This window comes from Notolepis coatsorum, assembly GCF_963971535.1.
Source record: "Notolepis coatsorum genome assembly, chromosome: 14".
Lineage (NCBI taxonomy): Eukaryota > Metazoa > Chordata > Actinopteri > Aulopiformes > Paralepididae > Notolepis > Notolepis coatsorum.
In genome coordinates this window covers 9,208,996-9,229,048 of record NC_140178.1, presented here as the reverse complement: position 1 = coordinate 9,229,048, position 20,053 = coordinate 9,208,996, and the positions used below count along the sequence as shown (strand labels likewise).

The window sequence follows — 20,053 nt, the reverse complement described above, 5'->3', positions numbered from 1 at the left end:
CAGTTATGGATCACTTGATCGAGTTTGATAGAATAATCCAGAATTCCAATCCAACATCGTTGTAATGTAAGGGGCGTCGCTTACCAACAAGAGCTTTGAAAATAAACCAATACCAATGTTTATCACGTCTCTCTGCAAGCGAGGACCAACCAACCTTATGATACAGAACATTGGTGAGTGTCATAGCGTTCACCAGTAGAGAGCAGAACGATGGACTCAAATAGAATATCAAATCACTGTGGGAAATTAGCTGCTCCAGCGAGTACATTTTGCTCCGGGCTGGTAAATTAGTCGACCCTTCATAGACACTTTGGCAGACAAACCAGAATTAAATTAGCCTGGTACAGTAATTAAAGTTTTAGGTGTATTTATGACTGTGGCTGTGGATTAAAAGATTTGTTTCCCGACCCGTATAATGGTTGCATAATGTTACTAGGATAAATCTATTCCAATTTGGCGTCACAATAAAAGCCATTCAAAAAGAGGCGTTGATGCTCATACAAAACCACTTGATTAGTACTCATGATTTGAATATGTATAGACTTACTCATGATTTGAATATGTATCGTACTCGTGTTTTGAATATGTATCGTACTCATGATTTGAATATGTATTGTACTCATGATTTTAATATATATAGTACTCATGATTTTAATATGTATTGTACTCATGATTTTAATATGTATCATACTCATGATTTTAATATGTATTGTACTGATGATTTGAATATAGAATAGAATAGAAGTACTTTAATCATCCCGAGGGAGATTTGGCACTACAAATCGCTCACAGTAAACATTTAGGTAGACAAAACAAATCACGAATAAGAATAACAAAAAATTGCCTAAGAATGAAATAATAATAAAATAAAATACGGTCCGGGATTCACATTTCCTATGTACCGGTAATGTATGTACATTCTAATATAAATATACAGTAAAAAATACAGAGATCTACATTAAGTGTACTACTGTACTAGTGTAATATGTACAGTATAGTACTCATGATTTGTATATACGTATTGTTCTCATGTTTTGAATATGTACAGTACTCATGTTTTGAATATGATTACGATAAGTGTTTTGAGGAAGAGGTTGTCAAGGAGACTACAATAGCTCTTTTCCTGGTAGAGCCGACAGCAAGTCATGGTAATTGGCTCATTGTTCGTAAAGTGTACATAATGACTACCGGTAATCTCTTCAAAGGGAAGACACAACATTTGATTTTGTTGGAGCAAACAGTTGAGGTTTGTAAACTGATGCCTGAAAATCCAAAGGATATAAACAGTACCAATTAAAATAATTCGTTTACTGAACTAACTGTAGTTATGGATAAACGGATTCTTCCTTGTACTGCCAATACAGAATCTAAGTCCTACACTTTCTATTGGGGATCATTACATAAAGATGACTGAGATATAATCCACGTATCTCCATTAGAGAGATCTAATATGAGTCTATATGCACAGAATTCAGAAATCTCTTCCCACCTAACCTGCACGGACTACAACGTATGACGTATATCGTGCCAGTTAGGGTACCTTATGTATACTGTACACTTTACTTACTCATAGTATATATATATATATTCAGATTCTAAGTGTTATTGACCATATTTATTGTAACATAATATAACTGTAGGGCACACAGACCCTTATCTGCACCTTTGATCACACTGCCTACATGCTCATATTCAGAGTTAATTATATTGTTTACACTGCTTATTTTTTTATTTTTACCATCATTTTAGTGCCTATATTTATGCATTTTTTTTAAATATATATATAATATATAATAATAAAAAAAAGTAACCGAGTGTCAATACAATACAGTATACAGTACAATGTAGAAATTGGATGGGGTACAACTTAGGGTAAGGTGCAATGAGGTGAGGTTTACCCACCAGTCCTGGCTCTCGATCCAGGGGGCGAGGAACTGCCGCAGCTCCATGGGGAAGCTGTCGCTGTACAGGTGGTAGAGCTGCTCCAGGTACCTGGTCTCCAGCTGCTGCAGCTGGTTCCACTGCGCCATCCTCCTGACTCACTCAGGCCTCCGACCTCCACCCGTCCAGAGAGAGAGAGAGAGAGAGACTGGAACGAGAGAGACATCGGGTCACCGTTAAAGACGTGTCAATAATATCAAATCAAATGTATTTGTATTAGGGCTGAGCCCAAACGTTCGGACCTTCGTTTGTTACGTTGGCATTCGAATTCTAAATCAACATTTGAATTTTTTATAAAAAAAACATAATTTCTTTTTATATATATATTTTTTGTATCTGTCTATTCATTCTGTTTAAACCAATGGGGTTTTTCTTCACAGTTGCAGATAAAGATTAGGCTACACTGATATTATAGTATTAAAACTGATGAGTTATATTCATTAAACAAAGTTGATTTAATAAAGAAAATACTAATTTAATCAGATTAATCACTTTATTCAAATTGAGGATTTAGTTTGAGGATATTTATATAAAAAAATTATTATTATTTTTTTTAATTAAAAACGAAGGTTCGAACGTCCGTTCGAAAAACCCTGACAGCCCTAATTTGTATAGCCCGAGATCACATGGAATAGCCCCCATGAAACATCACAATAGATCAAAAACAAAAAAAAAACCATAAAATCCAAATATGCGACACTCCCAGACTTTCCCCAAATGAAGATAAGGAACGACTCACTAAAAACCTAGCAATAGGGGGAAAAATTAAGCACCACAGGCAGCGTGGAGGAGAGAAACCTCAGATGGGCTGTTCAAAGGGGCCAACTGGATGTCGGTGATAATATAGCCTGGGAGGAGCGGGAATCGAACCGGGAACCTTCCGGCTACCAGGCTCTACCTCCTGAGACACTGTCGACCCCCGAGAAGAATATATGGAGGTGCATCGATTATTCAAAGAGTCGTTAAATTAGGGCAGCTCGATTATGACAAAAAAATTACAAGCGTAATATGATGATATTGAAATCACTATTATTAAACACTGTTGTGAAGGATCAGATTAAACCGAATATATATATTTATTTATATATATATATTTAAATAGTGTTTGTATATCGTTTGATATCCCCTGTATATTCCTTGTACAATATGCACTGAATATCCCTTTAGTCTACTAAACAGCCCATAATAGTTTCATTCTACCATTGGACGAGAACCTGGCGCCAGGTTGCCATACCCCTAGGTTCAAGTTCAATCGTGCCGCCCAACATGTCGTGGCAAGCCCCGGTTCCGCGTAGGAATACGTCGGGCGAAATACGAATGGTACTATTTGTTCATAGCGCATATATATATGGCGCAAGTAAAGTAGAACTTTCTTTTAGTCCAGTTCTTTACCCTCCAACAGAGTGACAGACGCGAAGCCTCACCCACGACGCACGTGTGGTGTAGTAAGGCCTACTTGGCCTCAGAATAGGCATTGAGATATCGTGTAGATTAATAGTTGAATAGTCATAGTTTGGCACTATACCGTCGAGTTGGACGTATTCTATTAAGCTAATAATAGTCTATTTATGTATGGTGCATCGTTCGGTTAGAGTTATAAAGTTATCAGTACCCCCATCGTTCCTGACGTTATCTGGACGCTTAACCAGGCTGGGCAGACCCCTAGTGGTGCTTGCATCCGAGGAGCTCCGGGCCAGGGCGACTGGACCTGTATATTGGATTACTCTACCCGGACGACGGCGAGCCTTCCACGGCTTGGATTATGCTTTGGGTGCTTTGATTATTCCATGGATAACGGCCAACACTGCGGAGTGTTGGAACTACCCCCCGGAGAAGACTCCAGGTGAGACGGCGCTCTACACCAGTGAGGTCGCCTCACGTCTCTCCGTTGTGGACCGGCAGCTACCGTCCACCAGAGGGTCCAGCTGTATTCGTCTGCGGACCGAGGTTCTGTGGGCACCGTGTTCAAGACTTTGAATTCTCCCAAGAAATCGTCGGCCAGATGGGATACCGCCAGCGGCTTCTCTAACCCCCCCCCCTCCTACTGTCTTACAACCAGCGGGACCCCCCCCCCCCCCCTTAGTGTATCCAGCTATAATCATTTAAGTACCATCGCTAGTTTCCTAAATATCCAGGTTGTATACTTACTCCCTGCGTAACCAGAGATTGGACATTCAATGTTGATTTACCTACGAATACTCATTTGCCATACAAGTGCATATTTCAAATCATAAGTGTAAACAAGTGAACGTTGTATATACCTTTTGCTATATTAAACCTTCGATTTGTACATTTGTGTGGATTCGTTTCATCAGGTGGGAAAGTGTTCATCATACTTATATCATGTACTGGATGGCCAGAAGTTAAAGTACAAGAGGTAGTGGTATTAAATACCATATCTAACAATACAGTCAGGGAATTGTACCCCTCAGTTACAAACACGATTGCTCGTTGATTTGAAAACATCACAGGGCATGACGCTTAAATTTTTCAGTAAGGTTGGGTATCCTATCCTTTGGATTTGATCGATTTCGTTTCTGGTTCTGCTTATCGGATCCCTGTTCCAATTCTAATATCTGTGGCGACGGGGAGAACATTAAATATCCAAGAACCAAAACTATTCTACCTTTCATTCTTGGCAGATTCAGTGAACCATGACATGAAGATATCTTTTTCTCTTAAAACCTGCTGTAACATCGCCCCGTGTTTACCATCCGTTTATGATGCATCATGACAGGAATATATCAAAGGGGGCTTATATTAAATTCATTAATATTGCCGATTTTTTATTAGTATTTCGAATAGCCGTTTTGCCCATCCCTAGTCAACATTAAAGGCATATTTGAGAAGAATACAAAAGGATTAAGACATTGCAATGCTTGCTCTCTCTCACACAGGAAACTTCAAAAACAAGGAGAGGATGATGAGCGAGCCTCCTGTTTAACATAGTAACATCCTGTTCAAGGGACCACTCATCCACCTCTACCGGCCGCCTGGTAATACACACCCAACCCAGCAGCTGTCATGTCACTGACCTAAGTCCTGGCTTAGGCCCACGTTTATTCACCGGGGACAATTCTAGAGCCTTTTGTCCGTTTTCCAGACCATGATAATCAAAAGCTGAGCTATGGATTTGATGGGTGCGATTAGGGGTGTAACGATTCGACCTCACAACGATTCGATTACGATTCTTCAGGCAACGATTCAATGCATCATGAAATCTCTTCATTTGAACACGATTCGATTCGATTTGATACATTTTTTATTCATTTTCGATTAATTTTCTTTTTTTTTTAAACTTTATTTTTTTAGCGTTTATCGCTTTTCTGGTCAAGCATGACCGACAGTTGTAGGGTGAAACGGGAGAGAGAGCAGGGGGAGACATTCGGCAAATGACGGCGAGTCCGGGAATCGAACTCGGAGTCAACCAGATCCGTGACGCAGCACGGAGTCCCGCGACGCAGCGCGGTAACATGGTGTGCTACTGGAGCACCCTCGATTAATTTTCTATCAGTTAATTCCCCAAAAAAATTTAATACACAAATGTGGCTGGGGGAAATGATTCACTCAGCATGAATGGACTATAGGTCAATAAAAACAATACACACACAAATAAAACGTACAAAAAAAAAATTATAATATTTGTTTCTATTAATTTAGATTATAATCGATTCTAGCATATTCAAATCGATGCATCGAATCAAACACATTAGAATCAATGCATTTTGATGAATCGATGCATCGATTCGTTACACCCCCCTAGGTGCGATACTACAGCCCATTCCAGAGCAAAAAGTTACCGGTAGCTTGTTTTCTTTTTGTATGTGCCGTAACTAAGTGGCATTTCTTTGTTAAAATAACTGGTAAATAGCTCTACATTCCATGAATGTTTGGTCAGTAACATGAGTCTCCCAGTCCCTCCGCTCGGCAGAAAACAGAAAATAGATGTTCTGTGATCCCTTCCCACTTTATCCAATCAGGAGAGAGAACCCAAGAATCTATATATATTTTTTTACTTATTTCATGAAATCTTGCCGAGCCAAAATGTACTGCACTGGTAGATTATTTACTTGTTTCAAGGACGCATTTGCTTAAAACCAGTTTTAATTTCTTATTTTTGTCAGACCATTTTTAGCAGTGTAGTGGTCGTGTTCTCTCTCCTGATTGGATAAAGTGAGAACGGGATACCAGAAAAAAATAGATTCTCCGTTTTACTGCAGAGCAGGAGGAGGGACTGGGAGACGCCATGTTACTGACCAAACTGACTCTGTATCAGTGATGGCCGTCGGGAGTAGAGCTATTATTCTAACATGTGTAGAGACCACTTGTTTCAACGAACAAAAGAAATACCAGTCACTCACACAGCACCTTTAACTTTCCACAAGAACAGCGGTGCTCGAACGCTCACTCAAGTCTCACGCGACAGCTCCTCACGTCTCTCCGACCACAGTCTCCTTCCACAACGGACGGCATCTGGCCAGCCCTCTCGTCTTACAGCATACCCAGTTCCCCCGGGGAGAGCTCTGTAATCTCATACGAGGATCACGTGCGCCGCCGACTGAACGCAAACAGTACACTGACTTCCCCCCTTGTATCGCTCATGTAACAAATAATAACAACAGAGGGCGCAAACGACGAGGAAAACTGATGGGCCGTTTTAACGTTGCGTTCCGACCTCAACTCTGCACCGTTTTATTAGGTGTATAAAGGTTGTTGCACAACGCCGTATATACTCATTGCAGCATGTAAGAATAGAAGTTCCCCTAGGCTCTCCGTGTCATGAAAGTGACGAGGCATGTTGATGCCTAGTCTTAAGCCATTACACAAGAAACGTGATTCAAGCAGTAGCAGCTACTTCCTGTTGTGAAATTTTACTTTTGGTAAGAGTTCGAAAGGAGATGACAGATTTATTTGACGAGCGCTAGATTAGGGCTGGGCGGTATAATAATAATAATGCAGAGGCAACCCTACCCTACGCTGAATATAGGGCTGCTATATATCCAGCGGTAGCCTGAAGCTATGCTTGGCTCTTTCTGTATGATATCCATTTCATTAATTATTTCCTCGCTTCGCTTGAGATGATGTGCTCAACGCCACATTCTTACGGGTGACTTCTGTAGTTGCTAGGGGTGTAAAGGTTACATGTATCCGTACCAAACCGTTTCAGTGTGTAGTGTACCGTACCGTACCGAACGGCTGTATACTGAACGAATACAACGGTACGTTAACCACTAACGACCGCCCACCGGGTGCTGTTTTTTTCACAATCAAAATTAATTATTATTATAATTCTTTTTTTTTCTTTTTACAAGTCGATTATTAATTTCAATATAGAATATACGTTGACAGCCCTACAAGTACAATTAGTTACTGCACACCACATCACCCCTGAGTGGAACATGGAAGACCAAAATCCCACCCCACTGTACCGAAAACCCGTACCGAACCTCGACTTCAAAACCGAGGTACTTACCGTACCGTGGTTTTTGTGTACCGTTACACCCCTAGTAGTTGCTATAAAGACACAGAATATTCAATTAAGCTACTCGGTTTGGTAAACTTGTACACGTTTGCTATGAACTGTAGGTATTATTAGACATCGCCATGGTCTTCATTATCATTGTTTATTGAAAACAATGCACTTTGTGTGGTTTTGTAAGCCAATCAATGTCCAATCACATTGTGAATCAATAGCTTTTGTCCAGTGAGAACAATCCAGCTCAAACTCGTCTGAAAAGTACAAATCAACTTTCAAAGTCGATTATGAAGCCTTTCATGAAATAAGTCAATTCGACCAACGTGGCTCCTCTCATTACAGGACAAGTCTAGCGTCATTAATTTATTCTTTCACTTATTTATGTCTGTATTAATGTCAGGCTCCCTAAAATTACACAGCGATTAATGTCACGTAACTACGTTGGAGGTAGACAGTTTACTTCATCCGAATCCAGAAGTGTAGGCCTGAACTATAAAGAGCTTCTACTAGGGGTGTAACGGTACACAAAAACCACGGTACGTACCTCGGTTTTTTGAAGTCAAGGTTCGGTACGGTTTTCGGTACAGTGTGGGGGAAGGTTTGGCTTTCCATGTTCCACTCAGGGGTGATGTAGTGTGCAGTAACTAATTGTACGTGTAGGGCTGTCAACGAATATTCTATATTGAAATTAATAATCGACTTGTAAAATAAAAAATACAAAAATAATAATTATATTAGATTGTGAAAAAAAAAGTGGTTAACATACCGTTGTATTCGTTCAGTACACTACACAGCCGTTCGGTACGGTACGGTACACACTGACACGGTTCGGTACGGATACGTGTACCTTTACACCCCTAGCTTCTACTATAAGGAGCTTCTATCACCAGGTCATCAGGATGCTCAAAGTGGACTCACTGTAATATTAACTCATCCATTCTACACTCTACACTACACAACATCCACACACTCCCTTTAAACATTCACCTTTAACATTCACGTTAGACCTTTTTAAAAACATTACACCATATTTTATCCATTTATTCCTAAAAGATTTGCACTACCACCTCTTCTACCTAATTGTTTGCATTTTGTACATTTTGTATAGTGTTTGGTCTTTATCCTTTCACTTTTTACTGTATGAAGCACAATCTCAGGAGGCTCATACAGAACCAAGCATTAACACCTGATATGTGACAAATAAAACAAAAAGCTGAACAGTTTGTTCTCTCTCTGACATCACACGTGGTTAGGGAGGAGGCAAGAGAGGGAAACCCAAGTCCTTTCAGGCGCATGATGTCACAGTTGTGACCCCAGTTCCTCTTCCACCACCGCCACAGGTACATCTCTTTCCCACCGTGGGAAGTTCTCTGCACGTGGAAACCGTTGCAGACAGAAACCGACCACGGCTACGTTCACACTGCAGGCAGAAGCGGCCAAATCAGGTTTTTCTTTTGCTCATATGTGACTCAGATCTGGGTTATTTTTCTTCCAACAGTGTGAACACAGGGTTCCCACAGACATTGCAAAATGAAATTCAAGGACTTTCAAGTACTTTTTAAAGGGCATTTAAAAGGATACAATTCACTTTTAAATGCGTTTAATTTTTCTTTTTTTTTTAAATCTTATCCAATATTTATGGCTAAAAACCAATTTCCGACAATTAGTTATACACTTTAAATAAAAAGATTACATTTCTTGATCAGAACATTTTTATCATGGATGAACAAAACTTTCAATGCGAATGGTTGATTTGAATTCCAAGGACTTTTTAAGCACCTTGTTAAAAAATTAGCTGTTTTCAAGGAATTCCAGGCCTTGACTTTTTTGGTAAAAAATCAAGCACTTTAAGCACTTCAAGGACCTTGTGCGAACCCTGTGAACAGCACAAATCACATGGAATCTCATATTTGTCCTAAATCAGATACAGTTCAGATTTATTTTTAATTAACTGGCCTCCATTGTATTCAACTTTTAATTTAAATCATAAACTGTGACTTCATGGGCGTCTGGGTGGCGCAGCGGACATTGCGCTCGTCACCAACGCAAGAGACACCGGGTTTAAATCCGGCTGTCGGCGTTGCCTCCGGCTTGGGCCGGTCGTCATACTAACTCAATTGGCAGAGTTAGCGGGTGGGAAGTCGATGGGTGGTAATCTGGACGTTGTGGACAGCGACTCCTACAGGTCGGTTGGGGGACGCCTGCACAGCAGAGACAGGAAATAGCGGGGGGAAGTGTGAGCCTCCCACGCATTACACCTCGCCACTGAGAGTCTGCGCTGGCAGGTGAAAAGATGCGACAGGCTGCCTCCTTGTGTATCGGAGGGGACACGTGATGCAAGGCTTCTATCCTCCCTACAACCGGCCAGTGGGGGGCATATGCGAGCAACGTTCAAGACAGGGGAGGGGAGAATTGGCACAGTGGAATTGGGATGGGAGAAAAAGAGAAAAAAAAGAGAAAAAGTGGGGGATTTTTTTTTTTTTTAATAAAATCATAAACTGTTTGTTTGTCTATTTGCCCTTCACTTTTCATCTTCTCAATTACTTAAAATTGGTCCTTGCCCCACAATGGTGGAACGAACTTCCCACCACAGTTAGGAGGACAGCCGAAGCCCGTCCAATATTTCGCCGTTGACTAAAGACACACTTCTTCAATCAATATCTGAAATGAAAAAAATATATATAACCTTACTATCATGCACTTGTCCTAATATACTAATCTACACTGTAGCACTCACTTTGATGAACATTGTTACTCAGCTGATAGAGTTGTGCCCTTCCTGCTGACTTGTACAAACCGTGTAAGTCGCTTTGGATAAAAGCATCGGCTAAATGACAAAATCATGTAAATATTAAAAGGTGCTATAGATCTCATTCAGCCACTAGGTGTCGCACTAGAGCGCCAACGTGTCATTTATCCAATCAGGTGCATTCCACATGGTGAAAATGGGAAGTAGGGAGTAGGGATACATGCCTGCAACATGTAAACAACAACATTCATGTTGGACCCGCAAACCTTTTTTAAATGATAAGTTAATTAATCAATACTTTTTGGGGGGGGGGGGGGGGGGGGCAATCATTTTATTCCCCTGCTTTAAGCCAGGTTTAAGCAAATCCATGTGTTTGCTTAAACCGTCACCAAGCCTTTTCAGTTGGTGAATGTTCTTATATGTTATTATAATAATAGACTCTGTTGTATTGTTATGGAGTTTGTTTGTGCCAGATGGGTTATCATTATATTTTACCTTGCTCAGTTTGGAGAGCTAGGAGGCTACCGTAGGAGGGACTCAAGGGTTCAGTGTAATAGTGAAAGTAAAAGCGAAAGTAAACACGGCTCTTAGCTTAAAGCATCAATGGAGCCCACACCCGCGACCCTTGACCCCACCCTCTCCCTCAAGCTCCATATCCACCATAATTGTCTAAACCTTTTTAGAGAGGTCGCCCCTCTCTCACGCCCTGCTGCTGACTCACTGATTTACGTCTTCACCTCCTCCCGTCTTGACTACTGAAGCTCACACCTCTATGGCAGCATTAGTGCTGCTCCATCAATTAGACTCCAACTGGTCCAGGACACATCCGCCAGTCTTCTAACTCACTCACACCACATCCTGGCATTACAGTCCTAAAAGACCTCCACTGGCTTCCTGTCTCCCACCAGATCAACTACAAAAGCCTGGTCTTCGCCTACAAAGTTCTTCACCCCCCCCCCCCCCACCCGCCATATCTCTAGGGCTGTACCGAATGCTTCGAACATAATGTTGATGTTGACATTCGAATTCTAAATCAACATTCGAATCTTTTTTTTCTGTCTATTCAATCTGTTTAAACCAATGGGGGGGTTTCTTCACAGTTGCAGTTAAAGATTAGGCTACACTAATATTATAATATATTATACTATAAGACGTCACCATCACTTTCATACCAACCGTGCCCTTATTGACGAAACTGATCAAGAAAGTTGATTTAATAAAAGAAAAAGGTTCATTTAATCAGATTAATAACTTTATTCAAATTGAGGATTTAGTTTAAAAAAAAATTAAAAAATGTATGAATTCTTTTTTTTATAGACATTCGAAGCTTCGTTCGAATACTTTAATAGACGCTTCGAATGTTTAAAAAAAATGACATTCGGTACAGCCCTACATTACATATCTCACTGACCTCCTCTGCCCCTACTAACCCCTCTCTAGGTCCCTCAGATCCACCCTAGCTTCCCTTCTCTTCACCCCCCAGGTCTCAACCTTCACATCACCCAGACTCTGGAACTCCCTCTCTACCCCAACTAGGGCTGGGCGATATGGCCTAAATATGATATCACGATATTTTCTGACCTTTCGGCGATACACGATACGCATCACGATGTTTTTCTTTTTTTCCCCCAAACAATTCATTATGAGGCTTACCAAGACAGTATTTGAGTTTGCAAGCTAACATTAAAGACAAAATAAAATACCCATGCATTTAGCATTTTTATATTATATATTAGATTTAGATTATTGGATTATTAGATTATATATTGCATATATTTAGCAATGAGATATTATATGATTTAGATACGAAATATGATGAATTGAAAATGGGGGACCCTGATGTAAACAAGACGAAAGTCTTTCTCTGGTCTGCATCCTCCAGTCCACTGTTGACTGTTGTTGTATTGAGCTGTACTGTATTGTACCTATGCTGCAATCTGTTAATAACGTTTATATTCATTCAGTCGGCAAACAGAATCAGTTTGATTGACAGTCGCGTCTGCCAATTACGTCACATCGCTTGCACCCGCCCTGCTGTTCTTAGCACCAATCGGCAAGCGCGTATTAATTTTTTACTTCCGCTATTGGAGAGCTCAATGAAAACAACAATGGCAGCGGTAGCTCGCCGCGGCCGACTTTTACCTTTTAGCTCTGCAGAATGACTAAACGACTGGAGGCATAATGATTTTACTGCAACGGATGTTATAATAAAAGCATTTCCATACATCTGTCTGATTGAAAACGTTATTAACAGACCGCAGAATGGGCACAACGGAGTCAGCACGGGCTGAGATATGAACGGCTAATGCTTGCTATATCTAGGTCGACCTCGGTCGTTGCTATGTAAATACGCTGATGTTATTGAAAGTGTAACTATATAACGTCAATGCCACAAAACGAATGCCTTTGTTATCATAAGTAGTAACTTTTGATGCAGTAGTGTGTGTGTGGGGCGGCGCTGTTCAAAAGTGTCAACGTGTGGACCAGATTGACGCAACACAAGCCTCTTGGGCAAAACATCACGATATCCACGATACGTTTAAAAAGTGTATCGTTAATGAACTGTACCCGATATTTATATAATATCGTCATATCGCCCAGCCCTAACCCCAACAAGACATTCGTGTAAAAGCTACCTTTGAGGTTGTAAAAAAAGAGCTATGATGTAAGTCCCGTTTATAATGGAGCCCTAGGCTGGGGACTTAATACATGTGTGTGAGTCCGTGCAATATGCCTCAAGCTATCAGCCTGAGCTTCGGTGAAGAATGTTACAGAGGCACAAGGTTGAGCTTATAGGAATATGTTTCACATCAGGCAACGGGAAGCATTTGAGGAATTAATTTCCAGAAATTCTCCATTGACGTAGGTTACGTTTACGTTTAGTACTTCCGTGGAGAGTTTATGGTACACCCTTTTAACGCAATCTTGCGTTAAAAGGGTGCACCATAAACTCTCCATGGAAGTAATGTTTGTCTATGCTTTTGCATTCAAATCCAGTGATTAGTGTACATAATAGATTGGAATGCAATTTAAGTATCTAGACAAACATTCTGAGCCCACAAAGACCAGATGTTGTGGGATCACAGATCAGAGGTCAGTGTTAACAAGGTTACCCTTGAAAGGCTTTCACAGATAGATATCGATTGAATTGGCGAAGAAAAACACAGAGGTTCTGCCTCCTACGACTTGTGTGTATCCCCTGTAGGTGTTCTCACAGGCTCCACGTAGGGCTGGGCGATTAATAGATTTTATGGATTCATTCGATTAATTCGAATGAATGATTTAGGATGATTTTTTTTTTTTAAATCCTTGGCGTTTCTAGTTTTTAAGAGAAATAAATCGATTAAAATCGTAAATCGGATGTGGTGTGAAAAAATCTGATATTTTATTTTTAGGCCATATCGCCCAGCCGCCCTATGGTTATCTGGGGCGGTAGCAGGCGGGGCCAGACAGCAGACAGAGTAGTGGAAAGGGCTAGCCTGTGTACATGCAAGACGAGACAATGTTAATGTTTTTTATTGTAACAGTTTGGGAGATGTAGACAGAGACAGAGAGAGAGAAAGAGACAGAAACAGACAGACAGAGACAACATACAGAGTAGTGGAAAGGAGTGTACGCACAACGAGACATTGTTAAATGTTAATGTTATTGTAACAGTTTGGGAGATGTAGACAGAGAGAGATAAACAGACGGAGACAACAGACAGAGTAGCGGAAAGGGCTGTGTGCACGACGGACGAGACAATGTTATTGTAACAGTTTGGGACATGTATCTGTGGTGGTGGTGGGCTTGATATCGTGGTGGGTCCCAGAAAATACATACATGTATGGGAAATAAACACAGCCCTGAGAAAGAGAAAGAGAAAGAGCAAGAGAAAGAGAAAGAGAAATAGAAAGAGAAAGATAGATTATATAGATTATATAGATAGATAGATAGATAGATAGATAGATAGATAGATAGATAGATAGATAGATAGATAGATAGATAGATAGATAGATAGATAGATAGATAGATAGATAGATAGATAGATAGATAGATAGATAGATAGATAGATAGATAGATAGATAGATAGATAGATAGATAGCCGCTTTCGTGGTTGCAATCAACAAGACAACACAGTACAACACCATACAGGCACAAAAGACATTGGCCCAAAACATAGACAAAAGAAAAACAACAACAACAACACAAACTAGGGGTGCACCGATATGAAAATTGGCCACCGATACCGATACCGATTGTTCAACTAACACAATCGGCCGATACCGATACCGATACCGATAATTGTGGCAAAAAATAAGTATTTTTAATTTTTTTTAATTTTTTTTTTAATTTTTTTTTAATTTTTTTAATGAAACTACTGTATATTTGTATGTGTGTTTGTATTTGTAGGCCTCTTTACTTACTTAAAAAAGGAAACATCAAGAAATATGTTTATGGTATCACTGATCCCTCTCCCAGTATCGTCTGGCGGCCTGCAGAGGGATACTATTTTCTCAACCAGAGCTTTCAACCAATGCAATGGAACCATTCTGGCGGCCTGCAGCGGGATACTATTCTCTCAACCAGAGCTTTCAACCAATGCAATGGAACCATTTTGATTGACAGTCGATTCGGCCAATTACGCCACACCGCTAGCACCCACCTCCTGCTTACCACCAAGCGAATATTCATTTTTCTACTTCGGGGCATGCCGCCATTGATCTGCTTGTGAGAATGCGAGTCAAACTCAGAACCACAACAAGCTAATAAGTTAGCTGCCCGGCAGTGCCCGCCGACCAGCGCGCTCCACAGGATGGCCAAACGAGACACAATGATTTTACTGCAACAAATGTTATAATAAAACAAAGCCTTTCTATACATTTGTCTGGTTGAAAACTTTATTAACAGATTGCAGAATGTGTAGTTGGGTACGGAATGAGCAACGGAATGTAACCGAGCTATGCACGGCTTGCTTGCTATCTTCGGGTAAATACTATGCTGATGTAATTGAACGTGTAACTAACTATAATAACGTTAATGCCACAAAACGAATGTTTGTGTCATTTTAACAGCAGATACTTTCTTAAATGCCATCCTCCCGACAGAGCGGTGTTGATGGGGAGCTCTGATGGATTCGCTTGGTTGTGTTATTACATTAGCATTGAACAGCTAACCGAAAGCTAGGGTTAACTAATGTTAAAGGTTTAGCCATAACGTTACGTTGGCTAAAGTTGGGGCTATTCTTAATCCAGTAATAATGGCTGCAGACCTGCAAGCAAAGTACAGCAAGTTGGCAAAGGAGTATTCCAACGTAAATCACATTTTCACCAGTAACGTTAGTCGTCTGCCTCCCGGCTATGAACGGACTCGGAGTAATGCCTTGCTGCTATGGGTAATAATAATATGCTGATGTTATTGTCCGTGTAACACTAACTATATAACGCTAATGCCACAAAACGAATGCCTTGTTAATCATAAATAGTAACTTTGATGCAGTAGCTTGTGTGTGTGTGGGGCGGACGGCGGGCGTTGTGCAGGTAGGTCGCGAGTGAATTTTTTTTTTTTGTCTTGACGCTACACAAATGGATGGTTAGTTATCGGCGACTGCTATCGGCACATTTGAGCTTATCGGCCGATACCGATACCCAACCGATATATCGGTGCACCCCTAACACAAACAGACAGAGCTTTGGGTACTTAAAACCAGTACCACGGTTAAAAAGAAAAGCTAAGAAGTCATCAGAGCAATGGTATGTGTGTGGGATGAAAGACTTCTTAAATATATATTTCCACCTTCCAGATGGAAGCTTGTCAAACTCACCATGAAGGGGATGCAAAGGATCAGACAACAATAGCCTATTTGCTATTCCCCAAGTACATAACTCAAGACAATTGTTTTTGTGGTTTCCCTATATCCTTGCCAGTTTGTTCTTATTCTTGGCCCCTGGGTTTCCATACCAGGTTTCGATATCAAAAACGTTATAACACTTTCAACAAGTAAAGTAAAAAGCCAATGTGCGCAAGTTCTCTCTTGTAGACATTTTCTCCAACTCGTGCCCGTCTACAAGAAAACTAAAGGTGTTCTGAAAGGGGAAGGGAGGGAACTCAGCAGGCCTTAGACCTTTGGCATCAATAAAGCTGGTTCTACCAGGCCAGCCAGGTGTACTGTGTAGTGTGTACTCAGGCCGGGCACACTGGCACAGCCTACAACATATCATTACCTGCCAGACAATAGAGCAGAACTGTTCCTGAAAGGAACAACACTAATATTCCACTAAGCATTTCCTTAAGGACAGCCACGACGATGGATACGTTTCATGTTTACAATAAAGGAATCTTGTCTTGATCTTGTCTTGTACACTCACTGCACTGCCTGCAGTAAGATTAAAAGCGTCGTAATAGTATAGTATGATAGTAGTATCACACAGTTAACAGAAGTAGTCGTATTTCTCACGAGATGACAACCAAAGGCAAGTGAGTGCATTGATGATGTCCATTTGATATATTATGAAACCATGGCAAATCATTTAGTAAACTGTTTTACTCTACTACACATGACCTATATTTTGAGACTGTGATGTGTGTTGTACTGCTTTTATGAAAGTAATGCCAGATAAATAACAGCAGCACAAGTAGAGAGATTTCCCCATTCCCCCCCCCCCCTATAGAGCAAAGTAATGATGTGGCCTAATCACTGAGAACCTTGGATCACTGATTAGCTTGCTTTAAGCTGACTTTGTCATGCTATTCAGCTGTGATAACAACAGCAAGGGGCATCATTTGTATATTTTGATTTGATGTTTTTTTTTATTTTCGTGTCTTACAGGTGTATGCCCAGCCCATATGGGCTTACAAGACACATAAACAATAAGTATAATAATAACAAATTACTTGACAAATGACATATAGACCAAGATGGCCACAAGAAAACGAAAATACAATAAAACGTAATATAACACAAGCTGTGTAAGCAATGTATGTAAACAAAGAAACAAGAGGAATTCATATACAATTGGATATAGTGTGTTTTGTCTCAAGTGCCATGCTTTCTCCAAAAATCCTGCAAAACTGAACATGTCCTCCACAAAAAAACAACTCAACATACAACTCTCATGACACTTGTATATATCTTCCTGCACATTTCACTGTACATGTTACTTTACATTTTTGGACTGTATATTTTAGAATGCATCTTTGACTGTGTATTCTTATTTGTGACTACCTAACTGTTTATTGTGAGAGATGATCTGTGTGGTGCTGAATTTCCCTCAGGAGGATCAATACAGTACTTCTATTCTTCTATTCTATTCAGATGGCATCATCATAACCACAGAATCATTAAATGACTCGAACCACAAAGTTGAGAAATGCAAATGGAGGATCACAGGATAGGACGGGACAGTGTTGATTTGGATGAAAGAATCGTAATAAACATCAGTTATAAATGAAATAATAATCGCAAGAAGCAAGGACCAAAAGTAATAACTTTTATGTAACAATAGGACGGAGGGTTCGGGTGGGAATGTAAATCAATGTCGATAAATCGTTGCAACTGTAACGTTACACGATCAATAACTATTCGTGTAGTGCAGCAGAAGTAATAACCCCTAACCTAAAAAAAAATTAAAAAAAAACATGTAAAATGTAAAGTAAAGTAACATGTTTACCACAACAAGCAAACGGAAATGGTAGAACTTGAAGCATAGCATAGCAATGTAGAGTATGAGAAAAGGCGTTATATTATTATAGCCCTTACCTCGTTCACTGTTTTTTTCGTCCAAAAAACCCAACGGTCAATATCACAACCTATTAAACTTGATATATAAACAAAAAATATATATATAAAGCGACAAAGAAGAGTTAAAAAAACGAAAGCAACAACGTATTTTTTTGTGTCGCCCACTTCTTTATTGCACACCGAGTTTTTTCCTCGTCCTGCCCACCAGACACTGCAGCCAGACAAACACCTATTAAAAAAGGCCGTGATTGGCAGGCACGGGAGGCAATCGAAGTCGAGACGACCAGACCTCCACCCAATCATTATCCGGTATGTTGCCAAGAGAGGCGGGACCAAGACGTGATTGGGAGGCAATCGAAGTCAAGACCAGAACCTCCACCCAATCACTATCCGGTATGTCCCCAAGAGAGGCGGGACCAAGACGTGATTGGCAGGCACGGGAGGCAATCGAAGTCGAGACCAGAACCTCCACCCAATCACTATCCGGTATGTTGCCAAGAGAGGCGGGACCAAGGGCCTGAAGGGAAGGTTGAACGTGTCGTCGTGTTTATTGGTCTCGCGACTGTGCTGTTCCACGCGAGAGCGCCCTCCCCCTCCGGGATGAGCCCAGGAGGCGAGGACTTGCGGCGGGAGGAAGTGTTCCTCAACGGAACAGCCAGGCTGGAAGTCATCTGAATTACTGGCAGTAGCTACGTCATCGCGAGTTTAATAAGCTCAAACGTGAAACAGAATTGATCCCCCTTTTTCTTCATCTGTTATTTGCCGTCTGTTCTCACCAATGTGCAATTCTTCCCCCTCAAATGTATATACTCTGTTTTTAGAAATGTTTTGTATCATAAACAGTACTGTATACATCTATGTCATAAATGTATAGATGTAGCAGTAGGCCTACTGTCTATGTATGTCATGTATGTCATGATGAATTGAAAATGGGGGACCCTGATGTAAACAAGACGAAAGTCTTTCTCTGGTCTGCATCCCCTTAACAATTGTGTGTATTGAGCCGTATAGTACTGTATTGTACCCATTCTGCAATCTGTTAATAACATTTTCAATCAATCAATCAATCAGCAAAGCAGACCAACCTATTACTAACCCACAATGTTAAAAACCGCAAGACAACCTTGCTGTCAAAATGGGGAGCATGTCTATGTTCCCCGGGTCCTATGTTCCCCTGTAAAGCTGTAAAGGAATGTGAATCCCTACCCACATTCAAAACCGCTCTTAAAGAGCACCTACGGGAGGCTGCAATTCGAAACTGGCCACCGTAAATGCCCAAAACCCCCACCACCTCCTAATAGACAGTCTCCTCCCCACCGCATGTATATATTCCCTCCCCGCCGTATGTATATTTCCCTCCCACCCACCCACCCCCTCCTAATGTACAGTCTCCTCCCCACCGTATGTATATTTCCCTCCCACCCACCCACCCCCTCCTAATGTACAGTCCCCTCCCCATCATATGTATATACTCTGTCAGGATCTAGGGGTAACAGTACTGTATATTTGAATACCGTTTATGTCACAAATGTATCAGTACTAAATACCTATATGTCCCTATGCCATAAATGTCATGTATGTTGTGTATGTCATAAATGTCTATATGAATTGAAAATGGGGGACCCTGATGTAAACAAGACGAAAGTCTTTCTCTGGTCTGCATCCCCTTAACAATTGTGTGTATTGAGCCGTACTGTATTGTACCCATTCTGCAATCTGTTAAATAAAGTTTTCATTCATTCATTCATCCCCGGTTTCTATGTTCCCCGCTTTGATTGATTGATTGATTTAACATTTTAGACCACCAGCCCTGATTCCAAACTCTAACCTTAACCAGTTCGAAAGAGGGCCTAAGCTTAACTGTTCGAAACAACGCGGACATTAATAATTAATAAAATAATAAAAATTTATAAAATGTTCAATCTATTAATCAATCAAAGCGGGGAACATAGGACCCGGGGAACATGGGGATGATCCCTCAAAATGTAGGCAGTGATCTTATTTCACAAGTCACTTAGGCACCGGATCCTAGTGTGCAATGTCATGACTCAGTGAGTGAGAAGTGAAACTTGTGTCTTCGTCTCAAAGTAAAACATGAAGTCAGTGTTATTTACATAGTCCATGGGCTTTTGTGTGTATAGATTGTGCGAGTGAGTGTGCACGGCTC

At 40.7% G+C, this 20,053-nt stretch overlaps 1 protein-coding gene across 7 annotated transcripts in view; it reads right to left on the bottom strand.

Moving 5' to 3' along the window:
• Positions 1-18,070, bottom strand: part of stat3 (signal transducer and activator of transcription 3 (acute-phase response factor)) — a 56,208-nt gene extending 38,138 nt beyond the window's left edge. For all 7 annotated transcript variants that reach the window (XM_084329700.1, XM_084329703.1, XM_084329701.1 and 4 more), the window contains exons 1-2: positions 17,905-18,070; positions 1,903-2,089 (exon numbers count right to left, since the gene is read on the bottom strand). In XM_084329700.1, coding sequence (XP_084185826.1) covers positions 1,903-2,030 — 128 coding nt within the window. In that variant the 5' untranslated portion in view covers positions 2,031-2,089; positions 17,905-18,070. The remainder of the gene's footprint in view (positions 1-1,902; positions 2,090-17,904) is intronic.
• Between the last annotated feature and the right edge of the window lie 1,983 nt (positions 18,071-20,053).